Raw genomic sequence first — 18298 nt, forward strand, 5'->3', positions numbered from 1 at the left:
AAGACATAAAGAAATCTTTCTTTTGATTTGAATCACTCTTTGAAAGTATTTCTGTGCACTAATGACGTAACATACTGCTTTTTCCATCAGTAAAAGCTTTATGGGCCTCGACGGTTTCCGTTCCAGGTGACTCCCAGTTCCACACTGACAGCAGTTTGCTCACTCGCAGCAAGCTGAAGCTACAAGCTAGTCTGCTGAGGGCGCAGCTAGCTGACGCAGCAGCATCTCGCAACAGATAGCGGTGGGGTCTAGTTAGCGGTTAGTAGGAATTGGGTGTGAGTCTCCCTAAGCCTTCAGTGATTATTATTATTATTTACAATGAAGAAATTAAAAAGGCCCACATCCTGACGTCCGCATTGTGGTCGATGACGGTCTGAAGCGGCGTTGGTGACTGACATGGACGCTAGTGACAATAAGGTGAGTTACAGTTAATTTTAAAATGATCTGGTTTTAGTTTGGGTCTTGCTAAAGCTTTAGCCTATGTAAGAAGGGACATATCGTTAGTTTATTCTACCGAGGCCCAACATTTGACTCTCGTTAACGATATTCAAAAAGCCGCTGTTCCGTTATTGTAGTTACAAATAGCAGCGTAGCTTAGTGGTGACTTAAATTAGCTATTTGGGCCATTAGTTAAACAAACAACACGGTAGGTTTGGGTGTTTTTGTCATGGGAAGCACCAATGCGAACAGTTAACCCCTTTTGGCTAGTAAGCTAACGTGAAAACAGCTAACGGTAACCGCAGCTCAGTACAAAAGATAACTGATGTATTTCTTGTCTTCTGTCGCAATGCATGTGTTTTTGGTCATTTTACAAAATTACTTAGAAATGTTGTCATGGATATAAAGCTATGTGATAAGCCCAGAAACACAGTTTGTGTTAAGTGTTAGCTTGGCTAGCTAGCTAAAGCTAAACATCTCAGCTGTCATTTTGATCAGTGCGACAGATACAGCGGATTATACAAATGTATTGTTTGGTTACAATTTGGAGAGGTAGACTTGGTAAAAAGGTGTCAGTCAGGTAGGCATGTGTGCATGAGTGTTGTTATTGTCAGGAGAGGTTTCGTGGATAGTCAATAGAGGAACGTCTGGTTCATCTGCATGTATGGCATTCCTCTGACGCTGTTTGCAATGCAGAAAGTTTAGTTTGGTTGCGGTTGGGTTTGGTGTCCCTATGCGTATTGCCATTGCCTCAGAGTAACCTGTTAGCTTGCACATTGGGCGATGGTGTTTTCTGGCTGACAACATGGGGTTCTCTGTTCAAATTTGTCAGATTTCTCAACTGACTACATCTGAAAATGTGCAATCCAGTGCTGTGATATTCATCAGTTCTGTCTTTATTAATGTGAAACCAATTAAAAGCTTAATTGCATATGGTCCACTTTCTACACAGCTCACCCCACTTTCAGTACAGAAACACATACTGTCTGATTGTGTTTGAAGGCAACTGGTGTGAGAATAAATCCTTACACAAACAGAGGCTTGTGAGATCAGTTGCCCCCAGTCTAATCACTGTCATCCCCAATGAATGCACATCTGGGTCTGACCTCACTGCCTTTTTCCACAATCACAGCTATTCTCACTCACCCTCTCACTAACACACAGATACACAAAGACACACATGGTTGAATCAAGAGATGGATCCTCTGACCAGCTTTTTATTTATTTATTTTTAATAATTGGATGTCTCCGTTCCTGTTCAGAATTCAAGATTTGCCACCAGTGCACATGAGGCCTCCATGCTATGGCTTGCAGTATAATTAGCTTATCCTGTAGTACGGTCTCTGCTTTATCCTCTCAAACTTAATCCTATAACAGCACCCTATCAGCTATACTGTATCATCGTACAGGTTCAGACCAACTACTGTAGTCCTAAACTCTTGCAGCCATATCAGTCTGGGCATGTAGGCTGCTATTATTCCCTAAAAATCTTTCTTTACAACTGTATTTTGCTCTTTACTGAATGGGCATAACAGGCTCTATTCACCATGGCTATGTTTAGATAGGATCGGATCTATAGATTACCTAAGGAAAAGTAAGAGAACCACCCACAGACAGTAGCAGTGGGAGACAATAGCTGTCTGTGTGACATCCACTGGCTGCACTGATACTCCATTCATGCATCCCGACCACTGTTTCAGAGAAGTGAGGGGGTGTATTTGTACTCTGAACCCTGTCACCTCTCCCCATCCTTTGCAAAAAAGCAGATTATTTTAATGGGACCTCTTGGACAGAGCTGCCATCTTGGGTTAGACCAATGCCACCATGATATCAAATGAGGAGCATGCAGAGGTGTGAAAGATGCTCCCAGACCGTAATGAAAAAAGACAGCGAAGGACAGGAAAAAATATTTTGGTGTTTTACTTCAAATTGGTTCATTACTTCACTATTTCAAGTTGTATAGCATTATAGCAATAACACTTTGATATGTTGAGTAAAATAACTGTAAACTGAGAAAATGTAGTTTTGTCACATTGTTTGAGTGTTGCTCATTTTCAGGAAGATTTCCTGATAGTTTACTTCGTCTGACAGGCATGTAAGGAGTCTCAAATGAAAGTTAATGCATTTATACTGACACTAACAAACATGATATTTTGATAAGACAGTATAGTCCCTCATTCGTCCAGGAATGTTCCATTGTAGAAAAGGTTTCAATCGTAGTCATCTGGACACTGTTGTCAGAATCAAGACATTTCAGCTCCCATCCAGAGAATGACTTCCGGATGGGAGCCGAAACATCTTGATTCTGAAAACAGTGTCCAGATGACTACGATTGAAACCTTTTCTATGATATGTTGATATTATGACTTTAAAATAAGGGTTACTACTGTATGTTTAAAAATGTGTAGTGCAATGTATAAAAACATTGCTGTTCTGTAGTATACAGTACATTAAACATTGTCATGTTTTCTGATTAGATTTTTGTTTTTAATTTAATAAGGAGATACATAGGGCTGCTGATTAGTTGATGTCATTACTAAGCATACCCTACCCATTTGAGACTGTCTCTCTAGTTTTCTGTTGTCTGAAGTGGTTGAGCTTGGAAGTACTTTAATGTTTCAGTCCCAAGCCTTCCTTCCAATGTCCCAGACCTCTAATCTTTGGCCTTTTTGTGGCCTGCTTTATCATTTCTTAGGGATAATGTAGGGCTACATTTGTTCGTCTTTAGAGGAATTTCAGAAAGAGTTATACTTCCTTCTAGTGAGTTACCAGTGCTGAATTTGGTTTTAAGTTTTAATGTCGAATCCTTATCTTAATATTCTCAATTGGCCAAAACACTTTCCTTGTTGTTCCTTACTTTTTTCGTAACTGGTTAGAAACTAATAACCGTTTAATGAAGTTCTGAATTTGGTAAAATTACCTATAGTATAGCCTAGGTCTCATAACTACAGAGTGTAGTGTTTGAACCTTGGTGCTCTCAAAGTTCATAGTGTGTCAAAGGCTTTGAGGGAATTGAGCAACATAGCATATGAGGCCTCAAACACCAGCTTTAAATGTGCATCTACATATTAATTTATCAAGCCACAGCTTGGCAGATAATAGCCTTTATAAAATTAAATAACATAAACAAACTATTAACTCCTTTTTGGCTTTGAGGTACAGAGACTTACCTCATCGTAGACCATTTTAACAAGAAGCTGGTCACTGTTTATATTCTTCACCTCTGTTTATCCAGCTGCAGATGTCTTTCTGTCTGTCAGAATGGTTGGAGCCCTCTTTTGACATGTTGTGTAGGCTACTTTGTTTAGATCTTCAGGCAGTTGTGTATTATGTCATCTTTGAACTCAAAAAGGTTTTGTCCTTGTGTTACAACCCATTATCTCTCTCAAGACTGTAAACCAACTGGAACAGTATGAGGAATTGCTCAGCTGTGATTATGACTAAACAAATGAGAGGTAGACTATGCATTGCTCTCTCTCTGTCTGTGTCAGACATTCAGTACTCAAGTTAATAAGTTAAAATGGCTTGGCATTTATCTTCATATATCTTCTCATACAATTTGAAGTTTTTCCAATGTTTTGAGAGTTGATGCTGGCAAGTTGTGTCGTTAGTCTTTTAAATTTTAATCTCTAGAGAGAGAGCTTAATGAACTACAGAAATCTACCCAAACAAGTCAAATTATTTAAGACCGTAGCTAGGTTTTCACGACTGTGTTGATATGGATTGTTGCTTCCACCCTACAGCAATCCCATTTTATAGGTGTGGGATGGCAATAACAGTAATAAAATAATATGATTCGTTGTACCATTTAGATACAGAGAAGGCAAACAGTGGGCTTGATAAGACACAAGCAGAGAATGTGGTGACTGACTTTATTTGAACAATTTGAGAAATAGGTCTCCGCCTAAGAGCAGAGACCTTTTTCTCACTCAAATGCACCATGTAGTTGCAGTAGTAGCTCACACTGTGACAGTAATGGCTGTCCATTTGTCTTTATGCAGGATGTGAAGCTTTCAGCCGAAGTGGAACCGTTCATCCCACAGAAAAAAGGTTTCGAAGGATCCCTAGTCAGCATGAGTCTTTCTGGAGAGGCAGGTGGAGGAGGAGGAGGAGGGGGTGGAGGTATAGGAGGAGGTGGCGGAGGGGTGGAAACCACTCCCATACCCAGCTACCTCATCACCTGCTACCCTTTCGTCCAGGAGAACCAACCCAACAGGTACTGTTACTCTGTCACAGCAGGGGGAGATTTACTCTAAAGGCAGTCGCTTCAACTCCATTTAATTCTGAGCTAATGGCACCAGTGTTTCTGGTTCATGATAATTATGGATTTTGCCATTGGCATTGTGGGAAGTCTGGTGTCCCCATTGTGAACTGCCCAAGAACAATCTGCTCTCTTCTGGACCTTTCTATTTTCAGAATAACTAATTTACCGCACTGTTTACTATAAGAAGAAGAGAACAGAGTGTCCCTAATGTTGTGCTTCACAAGAGATCACAATCAGATCCTTTAAACAGTGTATTGAGTTCAAGCCATTAGATGCTCTGTAGTTTAAGACTGCTTAATTATGAATAGAAACCTCCCCACAGTTACAGAGTTTACATGGAACTACAATCTGTTTCCAGTGGCTCTTTCTTTGTCCAAAGTGATCTACTGTATCCTGCACACATCCGCTCCTTTGTTTCCTTCCCTTCTATTTGAATGCAAGGAAATGCTCGCTATAGTAGGCTGGCTGTGAAAATGTCATCTGGATCCTTATCAACATTTCATTGCATACCATGTACACACCCCCTAACAAACCAACCATCATACACATCACTGCAGCATCACAGATGTTAACCCGGGCATCACCCCTCTCTTGAGCCCCTCTTGCTAAAGGGGCTTTAATCTTATTTTGTGGAACACATTTTAATTAGTCTCCCATCATTGCAGCATGTTTAGAGAAAATACAAACTGAGAAATGTTTTAAATTGGGGGGGTTGTGATTAATTCAGGATGTCACAATCATGTTTCTTTTAACTGAGTAGTTGAGTTTCTTAATATTGAGTATCTGCCAATACAGAGTCTCATTTTATATTTATTTTTAATCTTGTAACCACATAAGACAGGTGCACAGTGCACACTTAGCCTTAAGTTGACCTACATGAAAATAACATTTGACAGCTAAATAGCTTAGTATTAAGACAGTATAACCTGCATCACAGCCTTCCTTTTAGGGTTTCATATAACATTTTGTAGAATGCAGTATTTTGTATAATCAGTATTGGGAGAGGAGTGTCATTCTGTTAATGTTGTGGCAGTATTTTCAAAGCATAGCACACATGAACATTTTTTGCACAAAGCATTGGCAGAGAAGAATTATTTGATTTTGGTTGAAAGAGTAGAATATCAGAAATTATTTAACATGTTACTTCTCTACTGCTTCACAGGCAACATCCTATATATAATGGAGGGGAGCTGCGCTGGCAGCAGCCTAACCCCAGCCCTGGTGGTTCATACCTGGCCTACCCCATCTTGTCTTCACCCCAGCCTCCTGTCTCCAATGACTACGCTTATTACCAGATTATGCCTGCTCCATGCCCACCTGTGATGGGCTTCTACCAGCCCTTCCCTGGCACCTATCCAGGTCCAGTGCAAGCCGGAGTGGTCAACCCTGTCTCAGCAGATGTCAATGAAAGACCACTGCCTCTGGGTCCAGCATATGGGATGGCTAGTCAGAGGGGGAGAGGCATGGTCCGACCTAATGTTCTCCCAAAGGTACAGAAGGTCAACAGCCTTATTGTGATACTGTCACATACGTTATTTATATCACTAAAAAATGTCCCTCGTCTTCCTCAGTCTATTTAGTGAGCATGCCCTGTCTCTTTCTTTCTCCTACAGCAACAGTTGGGTGTGTGCCAGCCTCCAAGGGGTCGCCGCCCTCCAACCAGGAGTGTAGCTGTGCAGAAGGAGGTGTGCACCTTGGGGCTTGATGGTAGGACCAAGACAGTCATGCTGGTGGATGCAGCACAGCAGACCGGTAAGAATACTGTGTCAATAATTAAAGCTATATTTAAGTCCTACCATGCAGGGTGTATACAGAGGTTTTTTAACAAAAAAATCGAACAAAAACTCTGCCAACTAAGAACTAAAGAAACCTGTTAGTTGTAGCAGTGAGAAAATCCTGAGTTTCAATTTCCAGCTTAGTGTATGGCCGACGTCAGAGATGTTCTTCATTCCTGTAGCTGAAAGGAAGCTGAAGCTCAAAACATTCCAGACTTTGTTAAAGTAAGCTGCTTTACCTGTGAACAAGTATTTTTCTTATCAGCGATGAAGCAGGACACAGTGCCAGTAAGAGCGGTGTCTGGTCTTACAGGTTGATGATGCATGTGCTTAACTTCTGAATGAACTGGAATGCAGAGTTTCCAGTTGACGAGCTTAACATGTGCAGCTCATCATGTCTCGAGAAAGCTAATGAGCCTATGTAAATAGTTTGGCTACTCCATTGTAATGTTAGGTCAAGTGAAACATTATAAAGTTGACTGAAAGTAAAGTTGGTCAAAAAGTTGTGTTCAACAAGTCTGCATTGATTCTTCTACAGTATTTATAGTCCTTTTTTTTATTAACATTTATATGTTAATGATGGATGGTAGCAGTTTTATTCCACTTTATAACACTGCGTAATAAGTTCATTTTAGGTCTAAGTTTCTCTTACTTTGTCCTCAGATTTCCCCGGTGAGGTGTCAGGGCGGAGTGCTGCTGAGCGGGCAAGTCCCCTGCTGTGGAAGAACCGAACAAAGAGAAGACGGGCATCCCATCCAGGTGAAATCTACAACGAGCAGGGCGCCAGTGAGGCAGATATAGACAGTGACAGTGGCTACTGTAGCCCCAAACACAACCAGGCAACAGGGGTAACACAACGAACAGCAGAGAATACAGCAGCACCCACAGTAAGTTGGCTACTTCCCATCAGCTCCAGACCCAACAGACTTACAGTAAAGTGTAGAATTTTTTAACTCATAATCTGTAAATTGATATTGGAAGGGGTTCGAAACGCATTGAAAATATGTAAATAAAGCATAAAATAAAGATAGCAATACAGATAGCAAGTCAGGAGCTTGAAACTCCAAGCTGAATACCGCTCTGAAAAATGTCATTTCAAAAAATAGATTGAGATAGGCTGTTATGTTATTTATAGTTAAGGTAGAAGGTCAGGAATTATTTGGTCTTGACATTTGATTTGACCTGTCACTGAACAGTAAGTGAGTAAATACCAGTGTGGGAGGTGTAATGTTGTCCTTAAATTACCTTTGCCCTCACAGTGTTATTAGCATATTTAACATACACTAGATATCTCAACTTGTCTTTTTTCTCTACCTTTTCCATATTTTCTGTGTTGTATAGGGAGTAGAGGCTGGTGTAATGACAGGTAAGTTTAATGCAACATGTTTTGAATGAATCTTCACACTGTGCTTTCATATCCATATTTCTTATGTATCCTGTATATAATATATTGCAAATTAATGGATTTTTTTAAACCAGAGAATTGCTATTAATTTTGTTTTGTTCACTAGCAGGTACCTGGGTAAATGTAGCCTCTCAGGCTACCCCAAAGTCCTGGGGGGACAGGAACGGCCAGTTTCACAGACCAGACCAGAGGAAGAATCCTGAACAGAGAAACTTCACACAGGTACAATAGATCCCACTGGAGCAGACACTCAGTAAAAAATTGCGATCTGATAACACCCTGACATTTTTGAGAAATACTTAAATAAAAATATACAGTATGTAGCATTACAATTACATTAATCATTAGCATACTGTTATTGATTTTTGGTGGCATTTGAAGATAGAATTTTTCAGAGTACGAGTTGAACTTTTTATATGATGCGGACATCCAGTCTCTCACATAATGCAAATCTGTAGTGTCTGTCATACATAGTCAATGAACAATTTAAAGAAAAAAAACAGCCATTCACAGGGGTACATGAGTCAACCTATCGGGAAACTGTCATAAGCAAGAAAAATGTCTGACTCTGTCTGACTCCTGTGTTTTCTGTGCGTCTCTGCCTCTCAGGATTTCCACAGTGGCTATCCAGGGCGTGTGCCACCCAACCAGTCAGAACAAAGACTACAGCCAGCTGTGGTAACTGGCACTGAGCTCACCCCAGAGCCCCTCTACTTTGAGGTGAGAGAGGGTTTTTGTGAATTTCATTGTAATGAATTCTCAATGCCGCATTGTTACCATGACTCATAATAGATTTATTTTAGCCAGAGTTTATTTGTTGTGCTGAAATGTTTTCTACATGTTTGTCAGGATGAAGATGAGTTCCCAGATCTCGCTACTGGAGGGGCTGTCCAACGCAGCACCAAACCAGAATCTACTGCAGCACAGACACACACGCAACCTAAACTGCCCAAAAACCTGGTAAGGGAAAGCACTTTCTGAGGACAACTGTCTTTAAAGGCTCACGCTGTGTCATGTGCTGACTGTTTGCAGGATTTACTAAATACTAGAGGTGTGTATCTTTTTCTCTCAGAGGATTTGATCGGTATCTACATACACAGTTCACCATCTGATACAAAAACACATAAAATTAAAAATAAAAACAAAATGCATATACATTTGTAACAATTCGATACAGTTAGTGTCATCCCTCTGAATTTGGTATTTTTAATAATGCTGTATGGCATGACCCTGCAAATAAAACAGCACATAGCTTCAGTTTTGCTTTAAACCGGGAGAAGCTTGAAAGTAGCATTAGCATTGTTTTGTGTTTACTGCTCCCCTCAGTAACTCGGTCAGTGTACATATCGCCTTTTTAAATTAGTAGCAAGGTGTGTGGTGCCCCCAGCATATTTTACGATACTGCTGCACGTTTTGAAGACTGCAAATGCCATGTAAACTTCAGGCTGCATTGTACACGTTGCATGCACCAATTCCCACACACACACACACACACACACACAGGCTAGAGGCACAGAACTGCAGTAATATAGAGAGAGCACTTTGGAAAGATCGGTTTTTGACAGCCTAATGATTTTTTGCAGAATTTGGTCGGATCTGTGGTTATGTATCTATGCAGCCGAATCTCTGATTCTTGTATCAGTTAATCTTTACACTACTACTAAATACTAATTTGTGTCTCTACACGCATCACAGCTGGATAACCTACCAGAAAACTCCCCTATCAACATTGTGCAGACACCCATCCCCATTACCACCTCTGTTCCCAAGAGGGCCAAGAGCCAGAGGAAGAAGGCTCTGGCTGCTGCCTTGGCCACTGCACAGGAGTACTCTGAAATCAGCATGGAGCAGAAGAAATTACAGGTATAAACCTGCACTATGTCTGCAGGTCATGTAGGTTAGGTTCAGACTGAACAGTTTTAATGTTATGGCTTGTTAATGCCTTGTTTCATCAATTCTGGTCCTCACCACTGCCTGGCCTATAATTAATATTGTGATCTCCAGTTGTATTTGACTAGTTCATTGGTGTGACCTTGTTCTTCCTTCCTTGGCCGGCAGGAGGCATTCACCAAAGCAGCAGGGAAGAAGAGTAAAACCTCTGTCGAGCTGGACCTGGGAGACATGCTGGCAGCTTTGGAGAAACATCAGCAGGCTATGAAGGCCAGACAACTCACCAATACCAAGCCACTGTCCTTTACAGGTATTCATAAACTCAGTCAGACATTAACAAGCGGTATAAAAAATTAAACAAACATCTAACAATACAACAGCCCTGCAGTAAATGACAATATTGGGTTTAAGTTTAGAATGTCAAATTGATGATTTAACTCAATACTCTTTTTGTGAGGCTATAGTATGTATTGTTGTTAAGCAAATATCATATTAAGTGTCTTACATTCATTTCATTTAGTTTTCTTATTTGGAATTTAGGACTTTCAACATGCCCCATTGTGTAGAATCTGGCATTTTTGTGCCTTTGTAAATGCCCTTATGTTCCCATGAAAACATGTTCAAAACTATAGTGATTGTCAGACTCAGTAAAGATAACACACACTCTAATTTCTCCCTAACTGTGACTGACAGTAGCCTGAATCGCTGCCTCCACTGAGTGGCCAGACCATGACCATTGAGTTGACTCAAAACCTCTGACAGTCCCAACACAAACCAAACATTATGAACCTACTGCACACATACATGTACACATATTCACCTTCACTCACAACTTTTTTGTCCTTCTCCCCAGTTGGAACAACTACTCCGTTCCACGGTTCAGGCTCGACCAGCGTGCCGTCCATGTTGAAGGGTCATCAGCAGCCATACTCAGCCCCACATAATTCCCTGGATTCCACTGCACCCGTATCAAGAGAGGGAAGGAGAGAGAGATCCCCAAAGTAAAACGGCCAACAGCCCTTAAGAAGGTTAATGATTTAAGTTAAAATTGATTATTTAGGAGAGGTGCAGGAAGGTGTTATTTAGCCTACATTCAAATGAAAAGGAATGGAGATCTTTGAACCTGCAAATCCTTTTAAGTGCCCTTGTTTTTTTCTGTGTTTCAATAGATTATCTTGAAGGAACGTGAAGGGAAGAAAGGGAAGGCGAGTGTAGAACAAGAGTCTTCAGGCCAGGAGGAGCATGGGGGGGACGGTTTACATTTTACTGATGATCTTCCACGAGAGCCTGCTTCCCAAGAAGGTGAGGGTAATTCATTATTAAGAAGTGAAAACAATTAAATTGTATCCATATTTTTTTATCCGTGATACATTTTCTAATTTTTATTTCTGGTCTGCTGTTTGTACCACAGACAATGGGCTGAGTATGCCCAGTGATGCATCCCTTTCCCCGGCCAGTCAGAACTCTCCATATAGCATCACCCCAGTATCCCAGGGTTCTCCTGCCAGCTCTGGCATTGGGAGTCCCATGGCTTCTAACGCCATCACCAAGATCCACAGCCGACGTTTCAGAGAGTAAGTACGGTCTCTTACCCCACATGGAGTGAGAAACAGGATGTTGAACAGGGCAGACCTTTTGTAGGAATCCCTGGCATTGGAATGTCTCAAAAATGCACAATGTGGTAACGAAAAATGGTTACCAAAGCAAATACTTGTCCCACTCAAAAATCAGAGCCTTGGCTGTGAGAAGCCTACTCTGAAAGTTAACGGGTGTTTTTTAAGGGCGGAACTGTACAATAAAGAATTGTAGAGTATGGCACAGATGTCTAGCACATTGTCCCTTCTCAGCAAAAATGTATGCCAGTAGTCACAAACACAGCTTTGTCCCTCTGTGTCCTCTGCTGTAGGCCTTTTGTCCCAGCCCACCCTTCTCTAACAGATTTTGCATTTAAATCCTCCAAAAGGCCTCTGTAGCCAAGCTCCTCCTCTCAGCTCTGACCTCCAGGACACTTATTCCTCAGGCCATACTACGTCGACCTTCCAATAGACTTTTCATCAAACCACAAAGCTAGTAGGAGTGTGCATGCTCTGATCGAATGGCTCTGCTATCTTCTTAGAGAGGCTACAAGGCTTAACCTGATTCAGAAAAGGAGTCAGATAGCAACAAAGTGTAATAGCATAAGCATAACCAACAAGCAGTTAAACAAGTTGTCATGAACAGCTGTATAATCTTGGAGAGAGTCATTTTAAGGGGAACAACAAAGACGAAAGCCTTTTAGAGCTTCAACAAACAATTATTTTCATCATAGACTGCTCTGATGGTTATTTTTTCAGTTTTCGGTTTCAGTTAAAATGCCCATCACAATTTTCTAAATCCCAAGTTGACATCATCAAATTGCTTGTTTTGGTGGACCCACTTCAAAACCTAAAGTTATTCAGTAGTTGCATAAGACAAAAAAAGAAGAAAATCATCGCAATTTAGAGGCTGCAACCAGAGAATTTAGTATTTTGCTTGAAAAATTGCTTTCACGATTAATCAAGTATCAAAATTGTGCATTTTCTTTGTCTGTCAGTTGACTAATCGATTAAACTAATCATTCAAGTTATAAAGCCTTTAACCATTCGTAGCATTATTTGTGCTCGTTAACATTAATGGCAAGCGTCATTGTTAGCTTGGTAGCCACCTAAAAGATGAACATTTGTAACCTCCATAATTTTTTTTCTGCAGGTACTGTAACCAAGTGCTGAGTAAGGAGATCGACGAGAGTGTGACTCTGCTGTTACAGGAACTGGTTCGCTTCCAGGAGCGGGTCTACCAGAAGGATCCTACCAAGGCTAAATCCAAACGCCGCCTGGTCATGGGTCTCAGGGAGGTCACCAAGCACATGAAGTTGCATAAGATTAAGTGTGTCATCATCTCTCCCAACTGTGAGAAGATCCAGGCCAAAGGTGAAGAATATTGCAATACCATCTTCAGCATCAGTCCACATTTGATCAAATTGTCTGACCCTCTGACCTGTAAACATGTTTAAAGCAGCTATAATTGCTATTTTTATAACAATGTATCAAATGACAATGTGAAAACAATGTGAAAGGGAGAGAAAAACAAAGCTAAAAGAGAGTAAACATTGGACTTACATTCGCCAGGTGGCCAGAAATACCATTCCAAATGAATAATAATGTTCTTCTGTAAGTGCTGGATGTGTAAATAAACTGTTTGCTAACAAGTTTGCCATGTCAACTTTTAAAGATGATGTGTCAATGTTGTGCCCACAAATTATTTCCGCTGCCCTCAAGTGGCCAAAAAAAATCAGTTATTGCACGTTTAAAATTTCTAAAAAAAAAGACAAATTAATGATAAACACTCAGCGAAGGGCATACACTGCGTATACTGCGAGTTGTGTCCCAAGCCAAACTTAGACATTACCAAAACAGCAGGCTGTTTCACTCTTATGTTCAAGTTATTAGCTGATATTTTCTTTTCTTTTTATTCATCTATTTACATTTTTGTACATTTGAGTCACTAATTGTTTACTGTGTTGCAGGTGGTTTGGATGAAGCTTTATACAATGTAATTGCCATGGCAAGGGAGCAGGAGATCCCGTTTGTGTTTGCCTTGGGCAGAAAAGCCCTTGGACGATGCGTCAACAAACTAGTGCCTGTTAGTGTGGTTGGCATTTTCAACTATTCTGGAGCTGAGGTAAGGCACTCCCATTCACTAAAACCCTTTGATTGTAATACATTGCTGTTAATACTGTATTATCTATCCATCCAATCTATCTATCTTAATGTCAGATCAATGAATGAACAAATAAAATATAAACAGTAGGTCAGTAGTCAATATAGAGCAGTAGAGACACATAGGAAACAACTTGGAAACACAGTATCATCTCTAAGCATCTCATGTTTTGTTTTTGTTGCCTCTTACTGACTTGGTTAAATCCACCATCTACCTTCTTCAGGGTCTCTTCAACCGTTTAGTGTCTTTGACAGAAGAGGCTAGGAAGGCCTACAAGGACATGGTGTCAGCCCTGGAGCAGGAGCAGGCTGAGGAGGCTCTGAAAAATGACAAGAAAGTCCCGCACCACATGGGGCATTCCCGCAACCACTCTGCTGCTTCTGCTATCTCCTTTTGCTCCATCTTCTCTGAGCCTATCTCAGAGGTCAATGAAAAGGAGTATGGTAAGTTCTCTCATTTCTGGCTCTCTGCTGGGTATCTTTGTCATAGTTTTTTATGGTTATCTGTAATCAGTGGTGGAAGTAGTATTCAGATCCTTTACTTAAGTTAAAGTACCAGTTATTGTTAACTCTGTGAACCCCAAGCAGTTTCTAGGTGTTTTTTGCTCAGGTCACATTTTTACTCACTCAAGATTATTTTATGTTTTTGTTTTTTTTATATAAAATCTTTATCTGAAAAGTAACTGGTAACTATAGCTGTCAGATAAATGTAGTGGGGTAAAAAGTACAATATTTATCTCAGAAATGTAGTACTAGTGGAGTAGGAGTAGAAGTATAATCGCATAAAATGGAAACATTCAAGTAAAGTGTAAGTTCTTCAAAACTGCACTGAAATACAGTATTTGAGTAAATGTACGTAGTTACTTTCCTCCACTCTCTGTAATGTTGCTGAGATAAGAAAATGGAGCATAAGACAAATATTAATTCCTTCAGAGACCAACTGGAGGAGTATGGTGGAGACTTCAGATGCCCTAGAGCCTGTAGAGGCTGAGCCGAGTCGCCCTGCACCTCCCACAGCTGCCCAGAGAGACAGTGAGGCCCTGGCAGCCACCCCCAACGCCGCCCCGCCTGGCTCCTCTGCTCCGCAGCCCAGGGCAGGGCCTCTGACACAGGGTACCGGTGAGAGAGACGAGGTCCGTGTTGACGACCGGCTGGAGCTGGCCTCTCAGCAGAGCACAGAGACTGGCTCATTGGATGGGAGCTGCAGGGGCCCTCTGAACTCCTCCATCACCTCCACCACTTCCACCCTGGTCCCCGGGATGTTGGAAGAGGCAGAGGAGGAAGACGAGGAGGAGGAGGACTACACTCCTGAACCTATTTCTGTGGAGGTGCCCACCCTCAGCAGCCGCATCGAATCTTGGGTGTCTAAGACCCTGGAAAACCTGCAGTTGGGAAAGAGCCAGGAAAGTACGGAAGAGGAGGAGGAAGAGGAAGACGAAGAAGAGGAGAGAGGGCAGAGTGAGGACGAGGAGGACCTCGATTCAGAGGACATCACAGAGACGACGAAGGAGGGCAAAGAGCAAGTGGAGGCTAAGAAGGTCACCGGTTGATATCACCTCTCTTCCTCTATTCTTACATACATTCATTCCCTCTGTCACACTCACACATCCCTCTTCACAGCAGCCAGCAGCTTTTCTCCTCTGTTTCGAACCCCTGACACCAGATATAATCTCAGGTATCCAACCAACTGACCAACACACACCATTAACACAATACACAGACCAACTTACAAACACACAGGGTCACAGACCAAATGACGACTAACACAGTTTGAGGGATAGTAATTGACACCAACACTTCTTAAAAAAAAAAAAAAAAAAAAAAAAAACCCTACTCATCTTGTAATCTAAAATGATGCCCTCCCTTCTTCTGCCCATAACCTGCTACACTTGAATTCAGAGGGATTTTTTTTTTGATTTTCCTCCTCCGAAGCTGAACTCTTTCAGAGTCAGGGACATTCCTTGGGAGCAAGTGATGAGCTCTAAAAAATGAACTGCTGTCTGTAGCTCACAGAAGGAAGGTTGGAACCTTTCAGCTCCCATCTGACATTATACAGAGCTCAGAAGGTTTACAGCTCTGGAAGTATTTGTGTGCTTGTGTGTGTGTTTTATAGACACATTGTTTGCATTGATTTTGCTGTGTTCATTAGCTTTATCTTTGTAAATAATGTGTGTTTTTTTGTTTTTGTTTTTTTTTTCACCTGACTGCTCCATGAGGGAAGGAGAGACATGCATTTCTTAATTACTGCTTGGTTGATAATTAGCTTTCCTCACAAAATATTAGTGTCAGGGGTTCTGTCTTTCTACCAAAACCACTCCCACCCATCAGTCATCAGAGAGTGTTTTTTAAATGTTCAAATAATAAGTGGCCCATTCTGTATTCAGATGATTCAAACAACTTAACTTCTAAGAAGCAAAACAAGCTTTGTGTATATAACCTTGTCTATGTGGTTCTACTACAGTATATACTGGTTTGTCATATTGATCTTGCCTAGTGTGAAACTATGTTGGGTTGTTTTCCTCTGACTGGAATTGTCTTGAGTTCCCAAATGCTGTCTGTGTTTCATAAAAAAGTGTTCCTGTTTTGTTCTCTCTGGTGGTGTTTGTTCTCTGATGGGGGCTCTCAAGCTGTCTTTTACTTGGTAATGACCTAACACCATTTTTAGAAGCCTGTTTATCAAATTTATCATCAACATTAAGATCTTTTTAAGTCCTTCCATCCAGAAAGACATTTTCGAAGTGTTACAGAACTTGGTAATAAAGTTACTCACTAGATAGGAAAGCACTTAGGCCTGTCTATGTAGTTCACAACATTATCAAAGAATCGGGGTACTAGAAAGGTGCACTAAGTCATTGTTTTTCCCAGTGTTGACTCTATTTCCTGTTTAAAAAGATGCGACTTAAATCAAATTAACCAATATGACAAGCAGGTGTTTACTGGTATTCATGAAGTTTAACAATGCCCAAGTTGACAAAAATCAAATACGGTTGCTTATAACTGAAATTAATCCTTGTAGAGCTCTTCTAGATTTTATAGACAGAATTTGTGGACGCCCAGCTACAACCACTAATCCAAAGTCAGTTCACCACAGCAGACAAGCTCCCTCATTGGGGAAAAGTCACCACAGGAGGTCAAACAAGTCTTCACAAAGTCATGCACATACAAATGATAAACCCTTGTAAATACAAGTGTACAAAAGAGATTTTGATTTTGCATTGTATTAAAATAAAAAATACAATCATCCTGTTCTTAAAGCCATTTGATAGTTTTAACATTTTAACAGTTGGAATCCAATTTGATAATGATTTTTGGTAGTGAATCATAGTGAGATTTCAGCCAGTTGATGATGCGGTGTGTAAATGCAGTATGTCGGGCTGTATGCAATGTGAAGCCCTAAGATGGGAGATGACTGTGTACTGAATATCATACTTGGGATTATGAAAGTATTTCTAGTTTGATAAAAGGTATGCTGTGTGTAGGCTTTATGTTGCTATGATGTCCATCAAAGTGTTTGAAGTATTTTAATTGACAGCAAGTGTGTCTTTTGCACTATGTAAATACGTACTGATAAAGGTCTTGTAACTAATGTGAACAAAGAAAACAAAACAAAAAAACGGTTAAATGAAGTCCTTTTTTCAGCGTGTTCCTCATCTTTATATGGATATTTAAGACCGTCTCCTTCAGACTGTACATCACTAGCAACATTGTTTGAGGCTGTTTCTCATAATCCTGTTATCACTCTTAACCTGTATGGACTGATGATTAACATCATTAAAATGTTGTTTATGTAAATCATTTGATTGATGCCTGATCTTCTATCCACTGTTGGCTATTTCATCAGCATGTACACAATTAGATTGCAGTGGAGCTGAAACAGTTAAAAAGAAAACTAATCAGCAAGTTTGATTGATCATTTCAGTCACTTTTTAAGCAAAAATGCCACATTGTCTGTTTCCAGGTCCTGAAATGTGAGGATTTGATGCTTTTCTTTGTCGTATATGATAGTAACAGTTGGTTGGATAAAACAAGCTATTTGAATAAGTTATGTTGGGCTCTGAGAAAATGTAACAGGCATTTTTTGCTATTATCCAATATTTCATAGACAAAATGATGCCTCGATTAATTGAGAAAATAGTCGTCAGATTGATCAGTAATTAAAATAATTGTTAGTTGCAAGCCTAGATTGCAGTTTTAGTGAACGACCACTGGGGAGGGACAAAGCTCTGCTGTACACTATTTTCTGCACTCAGAGTTGAAGACTTATTATTGTTACAGCCAGCTTATTTACATACAGTCTGCAGTTGGCAAGTTAACTGTAATTAAGTTATTTGTTTTGAAGAATAATCCTGAAGTCAGAAATAGTCCTTTACTATTAAATTTACCCTGTAATTCCAGTCCTAAATATGGAAGTACTGCCTGCTTTTTGCTGTTATTAGATAATAATCTTTTAAACAGGAATAAGTACAGTATGCAAAACAGTATTTAGTCACCGCCTGGTATATTGTTCTGATTGGAATCAAACAGAAATGCAAATGTTTCAGTTAAATTCCCTTCCTCTTGTGTGTTCATCCAGGTCATTCAAATATTGCATGCATTAGGTACACTATGGAATGTCTTTTATTGTGTAAATCAAGTCAATCTGAGCTATTTCTACAATTAGTACAGATGTTAAACCCTCATTTTCTGAAATTAAGAGAAAGCAGGAAAGGGTGGAAAGCCAAGCTAATAATGTCTTAATTCACTTTAACAGCATCTCTGAGGTGCAACTGATGTTAGAAGAGAGGAATAG

General features: G+C 40.4%; 1 protein-coding gene across 1 annotated transcript; it reads left to right on the forward strand.

Annotated features, from left to right (window-relative positions):
- Positions 1-130: 130 nt before the first annotated feature.
- secisbp2l (SECIS binding protein 2-like) lies at positions 131-17304 on the forward strand. Its single transcript, XM_044189762.1, is given in 19 exon segments — positions 131-417; positions 4440-4654; positions 5865-6192; positions 6316-6454; positions 7141-7364; positions 7819-7843; positions 7989-8104; positions 8492-8602; positions 8732-8842; positions 9578-9745; positions 9941-10082; positions 10626-10730; positions 10733-10800; positions 10942-11074; positions 11184-11346; positions 12500-12720; positions 13317-13471; positions 13734-13953; positions 14443-17304. Coding segments are annotated over 19 exon segments (3282 nt in total). The 5' UTR covers positions 131-396; the 3' UTR covers positions 15060-17304.
- Positions 17305-18298: the final 994 nt, after the last annotated feature.

This window comes from Siniperca chuatsi, linkage group LG1, assembly GCF_020085105.1.
Source record: "Siniperca chuatsi isolate FFG_IHB_CAS linkage group LG1, ASM2008510v1, whole genome shotgun sequence".
NCBI classification, from domain to species: domain Eukaryota; kingdom Metazoa; phylum Chordata; class Actinopteri; order Centrarchiformes; family Sinipercidae; genus Siniperca; species Siniperca chuatsi.